At 38.7% G+C, this 12,073-nt stretch overlaps 1 protein-coding gene across 1 annotated transcript; it reads left to right on the top strand.

The window, feature by feature from the left end:
* The first annotated feature begins 899 nt into the window (after positions 1-899).
* Positions 900-11,807, top strand: NCF4 (neutrophil cytosolic factor 4). The gene is made up of 10 exons (XM_069856578.1): positions 900-1,313; positions 3,070-3,154; positions 4,445-4,598; positions 4,898-4,968; positions 5,768-5,895; positions 6,924-6,981; positions 8,528-8,626; positions 9,365-9,495; positions 9,588-9,653; positions 10,446-11,807. The coding sequence occupies exons 1-10, from the start codon at positions 1,282-1,284 to the stop codon at positions 10,672-10,674; spliced, it is 1,053 nt and encodes a 350-aa protein (XP_069712679.1). The 5' UTR covers positions 900-1,281; the 3' UTR covers positions 10,675-11,807.
* Positions 11,808-12,073: the final 266 nt, after the last annotated feature.

Here is a 12,073-nt window from a genome sequence, read left to right as displayed (position 1 = left end):
TTATATCCAACATCAGCACTTAAAACTACTTTGCTAAGTCTATGTGGGCAGCATGAAGTAGCAGATCAGTCCAAAAATACAGTTCAGACTTTTGTAGCTTCTTCTTGTCCTTTCTTATCAAAAGAAACTACACCCCCTCTCAAATCTGACGATGGGGCCTGCAGTTATCTACAGGGAAGAGATGGGTGAAGAATTTATTTCATTAAAATGCAGTGAAATGCATCTCAAGGCTGATGCTTACAATTGTAAATAGAATTTTATTTTGAAGGATATTGGTTGACTTTTGCTTTGTTCAGTTGAGAAAGAGGAAAAGCAACCAAATATGTACTGAACATGAAAACTGAAGAGACTCAAAGCCTGAAATGGGGAGGCAAAGATAGTATATGTGACAGCTTTTGACAAAGACAGATAAGCTATGCTGCAACTTATCCGCAGTGTTAGGAAATGACGGTTTCGTCACTTTCTTCCTTTTATTTTCTTCTTCAAAGATTGTCAACTGATGTTTTACAAATGCTATAACACTGCCTTTGTGTACAAAGCAGGGCAGTCATGATTCTCTTTGGATGGCAAATTGTTTTGAGCACATGAAGCTGAAAAGATCTCTGCTCTTTCAAGGACTAATATCTTACTTGCATTGATCCATCCTTCAAAGCTTATTTTCTAATTTCCAGTGCCTGACATCCTGCTACCTATATGTTTGACAAGGTCGAATTTCCTGACCATACTTTTTACTCCCACTTGAAAATTTATTCTTTAGCTCCACCTCCTGGTTCTTGGTCCCTGGAAAGGAGGATTCTCAGGAATCCTCAAGAAGGAATCGGAATTACTAATCCTAGTTTACAAACTTTAGTGTAGAGGTGTATTTGTAGACATTTTAGCTGGGAAATACCCCAAATAGAATTTGTTGAGCTAGGATATGGGCTTTCCACAGAGACAGATGTTTTGGTGAAGAGGTAGACAACGGAATATATGGCTCATGGCTTCTGCTTTTTGTTGGGCTTTCAGTTTCTCAACTGTGGCAATTTTAATACATGACAGACATCGCACAACAGCCTTTCTTTATGACTTTTTCCTTTAGTACTTCCTCTATCTCATGGGGGTGGGGAGGTACAAAAACATCGTTTGACACTCGAACATTAAGAAAAGATCTCTGAGGCCTTGCAAAGGACTCTTGATTCACGCAGGGAGAATTGTTTTGACTGTGTTCATCCTATTCAACCAGGAACTGCTCAAGAAGTGGAGAAATAGCGCTTAGCCATCTGGATTTGAGAAGCTGAAACCATGTCTCTTCCCCGACAGCTGCGAGAAAAGAGGTAATGTGTCTGTCCCTCCTCCCGCCTCCCCACAAGCCTCCATGTAACTGCTGCGATCTGTTAATTTAATTTGGCTGTAAGCTTCTTTGACGATTCTGAAAGGCTTCTTGTTATTGTATCTTCCAAACTATTAGGCTGCCTAGTGTGGAGCAGACCGTTTCTTGAGCTGGAATGGACTTTCTTTCTTCTTTTCCTGGGGAATATTCACCACCTAGGACAATAGTGTGTCATTGCTCCCTTTACAGCTGCGAAGAGTTTCGCTTTTACTGGGGTTTGTGATATGAGTAGTTCTGTCTCTTGATCCTATAACCACATCCCTCTTCATGTTAAGTGGTAGTATTTATGGTGTTGTGGGTGGTGCTGATTCATGTCATCCCCCTCATACAGCAAACTACTGCAAGACTTTGCAGCACTTCAGCCTTTCAGATGGGCTACGCAGTGTGGAAGCCCCTGCTTGGGCTATTCTTCTAGTAGGATAAGTTTAGCCAAATGCTAGGGGTTTTGTATTATCAAAATATTTAACATTATGTCAATTTGGCATTTCTTAGATGATCCTTTTTAAAGTTTTTCCTTTTTTTGTCTGCCTCATTTGTTATTCTTTTTCCCTCATTTTTGATCATTTTTACTAAAACATAAATGTAAATACCACTCTAATAACATTGAGTTGTAAGTTCGAAGAAAAGTGAATTTGTCTTCTGTTTGTCAAAGATGATGTACCAGGGAGAAGGTCTCAGAGGTAAAAGCACCTGCCAGTCCCCGATGGTTTATTTCGTGAACAATATAGACAAGAAATATGAGGGTGTAGTCATATGGTTGCCCATTATGTGTTACTGCACAGATCCTCCCTTCTTGCTTCAAATCTAGTACTTTCTAGGATCTGCAAATCTTATTCTAACCTTGCCCACTATCATGTGTTTCTTCACGCATTTTTGGCATTTTCAGACAAGTGTCTTTGTGCTTGCTTCATGTTGTCTGCTGTGACTGGGAAGTCTCCATGTAGATATCTGCTGGGCCACTTTTTTTTCAAAGCATCTTTAGGAGACTGCTTTACTGTGATGTTTACAAAAAAACTTGACAGCTAGTGCAGGTGCCACTAGTTATCAAATAGAACAATACTATGTCTTTTTTTCATTGCCTTTCTTTTATGGTTGTGCTTATCTTTCCGTTGTTTCTTATATGTATAAGGGACATCATATGCATCTTACACAGAGTGTATGGCTTTTAAGAATTAACTTTGTGCTGTGAGTTTCTACAGCACGTAACACAACAAGTCCTTTTCTCAGAACTGTTTCCTATTCCCTACAGTAATGCAGTAATAATAATGACATAAATCATGGTATAAAATGATCTCCTTAGAATAAGAGATACTGCTGCAGAATCATTATTTTAAGTCTACTAGATGCTGTAGGAAGGATTAAGAATGCATCCACAGCTGATCACATTTCTCAGGAAAAGCTTGTCAGCTCAAGTGTTTCTTTTGTACTCCTACTACTCTAGCGAGCCTAGGAATGATAGGGATGTTTTTCAGGCTTGAGGAATCTTCACACCTGTCACTGACTTGTGCTGAACTTATGGAAACTGGACATCTCAATATCAGACTTCCAGAAGAAAAGAATGACACCACAAGTTTCTAACTTCTTAGTTTTCACACTAGATACTGTTATGTTGCCTAACTGTCTTTGTTCTGAATGGCATAGAGACCTCTGAGAGCTAATGCCAATATAAGTAACCTAAATCTTCTGTTCTTACTTGACAGCGATTTTGACCAGCTTCCAGATGATGTACCTGTTTCAGCCAACATTGCAGATATTGAAGAGAAGAAAGGCTTTACTAATTATTATGTAAGAAGGGAGATTTTTCTTGTCTCTATATGCCCTCATCTGTGACTGGTTTGGTTGTGGGAGCAAAATGCAGTTAATCTCGTGTAGCTGCTTTTTGGCATGAATTGTTCCATGTGGAGAACTTCTCAGTGCTTCTTTTTTTTTTTTTTTTTTTTCCCCTGGAATGGTGATTAGTCTATCACAGATTTTATCTAAAAATTTATCATCTGCATGAAATGTGACAGAAGTATCCTTTAAAATTGCATGTTTTCTAAATACTTGCTTTATTTCTGATTGATTTCCTGTTTGAGTGCTGTACCTTTGTTGAAGACAGTGGGAACAGAATTCAAAGAGGGTAGAAGAGCAGGGTTTTGTCTTCTTTATTCCATGGTACTGGTAAATTAGAATGCTTCCATCTCCACAGAAGGTAGCATATTGATAAATCATGAAATAGCATGAAGGAAGGGAATAGTAGTGAAAGCACTATGAAATTTTCTGAAGAGAGGTTTTGTATAAGACCAGTCTGACTTCTGGAAGGTTTGCTGCTTTTACTGGAAACGTTGCTCATGAAAACTTCCCACAGTAGTAAGCAGGTTTCACTCTGCAATATAGTGACGTTTGGTTGCTCAGTCTTTGTTTGCTGAAGGATCTGGCTGCGACATGACTCAGAAGTCAGTGCATGCAAATTGTGGTCTCCTTTGGAGCAAAGCAATTTTGGCAAGAGATAAGAAACAAGACAGTGGTTGGAGGAGAGCAGTGGAAGTAAGACAACTAAGCATCTTTTTCTGGCCTTACCTTTGGTCAGACCATAATTTCTGAAATTATGTGCTTTAAAGTCAAAAAGAGCCATGAATGCCTTTAGCTATGAAAATCAATTGATTTAGATGCCTGTCTGTAAATTTAGATGTCCAAAGCATTCTGCTATAAAATATTTGTACTTGCCTCCCTAATATGTTTTGTTTGTCACTGAGTGTAGGTGTGTAAGCATAAAGTAGTGTCTAATCTTCCCAGGTTTCCTTTTAAGATTATGTGATAGATAAGAGCCAGAGGGACATGATCCAGGGGAAAGCTGGACCCCCACATATATGTAATAGATAGCAGCCAGAGGGTCATGATCCAGGGGAAAGCTGGACCCCCAGATATGTCTGGTGCTAACGTGCTATTCCCTAGTATTCTGTCCCTAAGAAAATATTCACGCTACCAGAGCACTGGTGTTTCTATTTTATACCTCACTTCCTTTTTGGTAAGTATTTTTGTAAGTATTATTTTGTAAGTACAAATATCAGCATGAATCCCCCTTCTCTGTTTCAGATGTTTGTCATTGAAGTAAAAGTTAAAGGTGGTGGCAGATACCTGATTTTCCGACGCTATCGTCAGTTCTATGACCTGCACACCAAACTGGAAGAGAGATACGGGCCAGAGAGCAAAAATAGTCCTTTTACCTGCACACTCCCCATATTGCCAGGTAAGCTGCCAGTACCAAATCTGTGCATGATTAGCAGCTTTCTCAGCCCCAGACCGTACTAAACGGGAGCGCATTGCAGGGAAGCAGTTGTGAGAAGGAACTAGTACCCAGCCCTGGATGCTGGAGAAGTCAGGTTCCATTGGCAGTCCCTCCGTTCGTGATAAAGTTCACATAGAAGCCTAAAATCCTTTAGAAAATATGTATTTTCTTGGAGCTCCTACTTTCTCCTGATTGCATAATTTCTCTGACAGGCTCCATTTTTTTTCTTCAGTAACTGTCACAGGTTTTATGTTTTCCAGGAAAAGTGTATGTTGGGGCCAAAAGGGAAATTGCTGAAAGCAGAATTCCTATCCTAAATGTCTACATTAAGGTAACACTTAGTTTTAAGGTAGAAACTGCAGTGAGCACTGCAGTGACTTACCCCTCAAAATCAGCCAAGTGAGACAGTACCATTACAGACCTAGGTATCTGGTTCTCCCTGTATTGTTTTTCCTCAAGATGCAGTGTCCACATTGTGGAACAATCTGCAATTTTATCCCCAAGATTGTTCAGACTGTAGGATTTGCTGCAGTATGCAGTTCACAAAGACTCACTCCCTGCCTATATATATATGTATATATATATATATATCTCCTTAATAAAACCAACCCAAGATGTACGAGGAAATGGAGGATCTCCAGATGTTGTGTGATTATGGAGTTGGTATGTGCACCTAAGGGACTAGAAGGGTGGGGTTGGCTTCTGGGGGTACCTGCTCTACAGTGAAGATGCAGCCAGTAACATTGAGGAGAGAAATTCTTTTTTCAGGTTAGCTGAAGGCCTAAAAAGTCCTAAACACTGGCCAAGACTTCTAGTACTTAAGATTGCCTTCTTTTCACAGTCATTCATGTTCTGAAGAGAAACATAAAAAGCCATTTACCCCTTCTGCAGTAAATCAGGCACAAAAAGAGTGAAGCAATACATTGGCCAACTCTAGGAGTAAACAGGAGAAACTGTCAGATATTCATCTGTGTCCTGCTGAGTGAGAAGGGAGAGGAGGGAGGTTTCTGGCAGTAATGAATATCCTTCGTGATCCTGTAGGTCAGAGAGGCATATTTGTTACTTGTAAATAAATAGAGAATTGGTGTCTCCCACTGCCAAACTCTGCTTCCCACTTGCTCTTGGCACAGAATCTACTCTGCTTACCCGTTTGGGTGTTGATGGATGAAGACGTACGGCTATTCTTCTACCACTCAAACTTTGATTGTGAACAGGTGCCTCACAGGCTGAGGCGGCTTCGCCCACGGACGCGCCGAGTGTAAGTGATTGACATGCTTTTTTTTTTAGCATGGCTTGATGTAAGAGATGATGTCCAGTTTTGAGGGAAGAGAGAGATGAGGATCACCACAGAGATGAGGATCACCACTGTGTTTCCCAAGTGAAACCATAAAGTCCTAATATGGGGACCTTTGCAGCAGAGTGGTCACAGGTTATTTCTTGTTTTCAATAATATCAGATTTTTTAAAGTGGATGTAGTACTTGCATTAAAGGAAAATTCCAAAATGGGAGTATAATTTGCTTTTAAAAATAATACTGTTCAACTCTATCTGTTGATAATTCTTTAATGGTATTATCTATTCTGATGTGCAGAATATAGAGGCCAAGCTTAAGGACATAGGCTTACACCACTGAAGTCAATGTGAGTTTCAGCACTGAATTCAGTGAGATCTGGTTCAGACACTAAATGAAACTGAATACTTAATTTGTTCCTGTCCTTTGTCTAAACAGGGGCCTGTCCTACATTGCAGCATTGACACCTCTTTGGAGAGCTGCTAAGTAGATGTCATACTTCATTACCCTCCATACAAATTAATTCTCCTTTCAACATAGCAAGGATGGACCTGCTTCTTTTTTGTTTACCTCAAATGGTGCAAAACCCGAATGTGTATATGCATTCCTGGATGTGTGTATGATGGCAGAATTTGAACTGAACACCATAAATGCTAGAAATGGGGATGCCCAGAAGGCAAAGTACGGGGGGCTGAGCAGTACTGTGGAAGAGAGGTCCAGGATACTGACTATATTAAAAATTCCATCTGTTCTCAGCAGCAGACATCATCAGATTGCTGCTGCTCTGCACTGAAACAGGGAGAACTAGGGCAATGTTGTTGCATCCACATTTATTTACTTCAGTGCTGCACACAGATTCTCTTGCAGTTTCTCCAGTGATCTATGGCTCGCCTGCCTCTTAAATAATGAAAATGCAGACACTGTACTACTGGTTGTGTAGTATTTTTGATGCCTAGAATGACATATTTACCTCTCTGTTGTCTCCTTTCTTTGCAGTAAAAGCATTTCACCTCAAGTGCCTGTTTTTGACCGCATGGCAGCCCCACGGGCTGAAGTGAGTACTCTGCACAATCTGTCATAGAATAGGAGATTGAACTCTGTTTTATTTTGGTATCTCATCTATCAAGTTGCCTTTTCCAATTAGAGCTTGGGGAAAGAAGGGAAAGTGAAATTAACACAGGAATTTATTTTCACATCCAGGGATGAAACAAAGGATGGAAAGAAGTTTCCCGTTGCTCCTTACTTGAGTAATAAGAAGGTCCACCATGAAGTTACAATGGCAGGTGGTTCAAAATTGAGAGACATGTACAACTTATGCCAAATGATCTACACATGCATAAGAATACCCATAAGTTAAATTTAAAACAAGCACAAGCTTCAGTCTCATTGATTTCAGCATATGTTTAAAGGCTTTGCAGATGAGGCACCTAGAAGTTTCTGTAACGTAGGTGTCCTACTGAAAAGTGCTTATGCTGTATTTTGCTGTATATTGTCTTGCTATTAAGCACATGGAACTGATTTGTAACCAGTGCTTGTCTGAGCATGGTCTTGCTTCCTAAAACATGTGACTTCGCCTTGTAAAATTAAAAAAGGCCGTGGAAATGCTTTGAGCATTTGGTTTGTTTTTCACACTGAGTATTGCAGGTCTTGGATCAGTCACGTCTCTTCTTTTATCTATTCATTTATTAGTATTGAATATACCTAACAAAAACTTTTCAATAGATGAAAAAAGGCTTTTGAAAGAGCTAGTAAGTAGATATTTGAACTACTAGTAAAACAGCAGCCATTATCTTGGTATTAACAAGACCAAAATAACTGTCTCAACACAGAGTAAAGAACACCTTTCCATTTTTACTCCTTTAGGAGCATTCAAATGTTACCATGTTCTCTAAAGACAATGAGGGAGATGCACATTTTTGATAACTCAGCCACTTTAATTAGTCAAGAACAGCCTGCTAGGGTGGTAGCATGGACTTACCTCTTTTCTTTTTCCCCTGAAGGAGGACTCTTAAGTTATATTTTAACTACATGACAATTTCCCAGACTTCTCCAAATCTTAGTTCAGTATTCAAGGCTGAAAGCTAGATGTAAAAACAACAGTTAGTTGCCCTTAAACTGGGACACAACACATCTGCAATTTTTAAGGCTCTGCGAGATTTTACAGCAGATCTGAAAGCCATAAAACTGCAACCAGAAATAACGTATATTTTTCCAGTTGTTATGATTTCAAGTTTTCAAGCTGTCAGTTGTCTTCAGCACTGTTGACTTGCTTGCTGTTAAGTGTTTTCAACTTAATTATATTTATTTATCTGGCACTCAGTGTTCTGCCACTTTAAGAATCCTAGCATGGAACCCTCTCAGAGCCGCATTTACCCGAGTGCTTTTACTACTTCTTCAAAACATTTTTGTGTGTGCTGAGTAGGAGAAGAGATCGTGAGAAATGCAAACTACAGACATATATATGACATTACCCCAGAAATACATCTGTGATAACGAAGTGCATACTACCGCACCGCTTTATGCTCCCACACCAAGAACAGAACTGAAAGATTCACTTTTGTAATTCTGTGAATTAATAATTTCAGTGTTACTTTCCATAGGCACTGTTTGATTTTTCTGGAACCAATAAATTGGAACTCAGCTTCAAGAAGGGAGACTTGATCTATCTACTCAGCAGAGTAAACAAAGACTGGTTGGAGGTAAGAGTGCAATAGCAGCACTGAGTTATTAGCATACCTTGAAATATACGATTAGAAAGGGCTTTCCTACTCCTTGGGACCTGTCTCCTCCTTTCAAAGAGAAACTATATCATAATCAGGTCTTACTGTCAAGAATAAATCCTAAACTCCAAATTTGAAATTGTTTCCTTCCTTGGTGGTTTTTAGCTTACAAATTTTGCCCTCTAGACTTCAGTTTTAATTTTCATTTGCTTCTGCTGGAATGCTTTTAAGTTCTTTGGAGTTGATTAGAACATAAGAAGGCCACAGAAAATAGACGGAAACTCCATTTCAGCGATTAATTGGTTTCTTGCCTCAGGGTTAGTTGCTATATACTTCATGCTTCATACCACAACACATGTCAGCTTGATTGGACAGAATTCGGGCAATGCAGCATCCTTCTGAAAAAGGATGAGGAGAACATACTGTGTGTTTGCTGATATGATATCTTTTCTTGTTCAAACACCACAGTCTTCCTTGGTAACCATCTGACTTTTATTTTTTTACACCCTGTTTCACTCCCCTGCCTTGTATTTGACTACACAATTGTATAATCTTTTTGTAGGGATGCCACCAGGTCACTTACATAGCCTTTCTTTTCTTGATTATAGTAGAAAAATTCTTACTGTTCTTTCCAAGGAAATTAATTGAATTCCAGAACTTTTTGAATTTGGCCAATATGGCACAGTTTTCTTCATTTAACACTTTCTATCATTCTAGGGAACAGCTGGGGATGCTACTGGGATTTTCCCATGTGCTTTTGTGAAGATCATAAAAGATTTACCACAGCAGGAAGATACAGTTAATAAAGTTCGTTGTTATTACCATGATGAGAGTGTAAGCACTATCAGGTAATGAGAAAAATAGTCTTTCAGTTTAGTGCTGAAGAAATGCTGGCAATTATCTTCATGATAGGTCATGATGAGATTTGTTATTGCTACAGGGATATCTCGGTGGAAGAGGATCTGAGCAGCATTCCATCATTAAAAGATCTCATGGAATTGATGAGGTACAATGGAAGCAGTTAGTCGTGTGTTTAGGACCATTCAAATGTTTGTTAAGTTCTCTCCAGCCCTAGATTTTCCACATACTACTTGATTATCACCAAGCTTTGGGTGTGAAATACTTTTTAAGTGTCCTGGAGAAGTTGTACTCTGAATTGCCCCAGGGCTATCTGTGCAAATATTAGTCTGCCTTGGGATTGCCAATAAGTATGGAATGCTACACACTTCTAACTCAGTTATGCTGGGTAGAAGTTTCCATTTCTCATTCTAAGATCCCAGCCACACCCTCATGCAAGGATCTTTTGTCTAATGTACTTCTTCAGGATGCAGGACACCTCCTTCTAACACCTGTTAAATTAGTGCTAGACTAGATTAATCTACATTTGACCATTAAAACATTAGAACATCAAATTTTAGAACAGAGCACCTGTGTTAATATTCTTTCATTTCCTATCCTACATTCCCCTCAGAAAAGCAACCAAGAGTAGGCAAAAGTGGGAAGCAACAATAGTCAGCTCTTACGTATGGGAATTTTATCAAACTCACAGATTAATTGAGCCATGCATGTCGTGTTACTGGAAGCGGTTCTTGATTCTGACATATTTCTTTGCTTAGGCACAACACAGCGTGAATGTGGCTGTATGATTTGTATTACTAGCTCTACCAAGAATGCCAGGACACCCAAGGCTTTGCATGGCTTTTAGCAGAATGAGTTAGATTGCCATTATAGTGTTCACCATACAGCATCTCCCAGGCATTCCTTGATCTCTGTGATCAATCCATTTCTTTTCTGCCAGGCAGGAGTTTGACCAAGATGACATTGTTTTGAATTACCGAGACCTTGATGGTGATCTGATCCGGTTGCTCTCCGATCAGGATGTAGAACTCATGGTGTCTCTGAGCAGAAGAAAGCCTTCTAAGAAGCATTTCTTTCCTTGGGAGTTGCACATCACTCACAAAGACGACTTGAGTGTCTACAACACTAGTCCAGAAATAGGTGCTACTCAAACAGTAAGAGCCATATAAGTGCCGTATAGAGATGTTCCAGTAGGTAGCTATGCAGTCCTTCTGTAATCTCTCTCTGCATACAGTTTCTTGTAACAAGTCTTTAAAGTGAGCTAGAAAAGAGTAATTTTTATTAATATCTTATGTTTTATTGTCAAATCTGTACTTAGTTACCTTCTTCAGCGTTTTAGCATTCCTCTGTAATAGAAACATCTAGATAAAGACCAGAGAAAGCAAACAATAGATTAATAAAATCACTGGCCGTATTCACAAAGCAAGTCAGTGTTACCCTGCAACAAAGATCAGTTTCCTGAGCCTCAAGACCTGCTCTAATCTCTAATCTCACTCCTAGAGCTAATTATTTGTCCAGAATATCTTCATAAAGTTTTTTTCTAGTCTACCATAATTTTCTCTTCCCTTGCTGAGATGAATGTTTGTATCCTAGTGCTAATGAATGTGTAATTATTTCTGTCATTTAGAGGTCTAATTGGGCATTCAGAGTTTGCAGCATCAAAAAATGTTTTTCTTATTTCATTGAAGAAACCACAGGCCATCTCTGCTATGTTCTTTCCACTGACCACTATTTTGAATTCTGTGAATCAAACCTTGTACATCTGTGGTGTTCCTCAGAGACCGTTTTGTAATTGTACAGACTGCTTATTTCTGCATTTTGGGAAAAAGTCTTCTGCTTTCTGATACTTCTTTGCAATGTAGAACTAACAACAAATTATTGCATCAGATTCTTCAATAAATAAAATTACATATGAGTTTATTTTATCAGCTTCTATTCAAATTGAGTTTTTTTTGGGATGCAATAATTTTACTCCTTGAAAGGGAGATATTCCTGAAGAAGAGTTCAAATGTTACCTATTCAGCTTTCCTTAAGGAGGAGTTCATTACTGAAGAAATACATGTCTTGCAAGAATTTCTTTAATGATCATGCAATTAAAATATTTTCTTCTTGAACAAATTTACTGAGTTACAAGCTATGTATGTTTAACATGAATTGTTTGCTATCTAAATTCTATATCTCAAAACCACCATGGAGTCATGGTGTAAAAAGACACCACCAGATGTAAAAACACTCAGTAAAAAATAAGAAGTTAAAAGAGTTTTCAAACACCATGCTTTGGATTGAAGTGTTAATTTCTGTGGTATTAAGCTACAATTCCCCATTTAAAAAAAGTTTTGTCCTAGATCTTGACTTGTTAAAATTTGTACAGAAAAAATGGAAGATTAATGAGCATCTGAGGGTACTAAGAAACAGTTAAGTAAGGTGCATAAATAACTAACCTGCCCCTCCCCAAACTGGCAAAATAATGTTTTCCCTTTTTCTTAAATGTTCCTGGTAATGTTATCAGGAAACAAAATCTTCAACAACAACAAAAGTATTTAAGGTTACTTATTCTTTAAACTTGCT

The sequence above is a fragment of the Phaenicophaeus curvirostris genome, chromosome 1, assembly GCF_032191515.1.
Source record: "Phaenicophaeus curvirostris isolate KB17595 chromosome 1, BPBGC_Pcur_1.0, whole genome shotgun sequence".
Lineage (NCBI taxonomy): Eukaryota > Metazoa > Chordata > Aves > Cuculiformes > Cuculidae > Phaenicophaeus > Phaenicophaeus curvirostris.
This window is presented reverse-complemented; position numbering and strand designations above follow the sequence as displayed.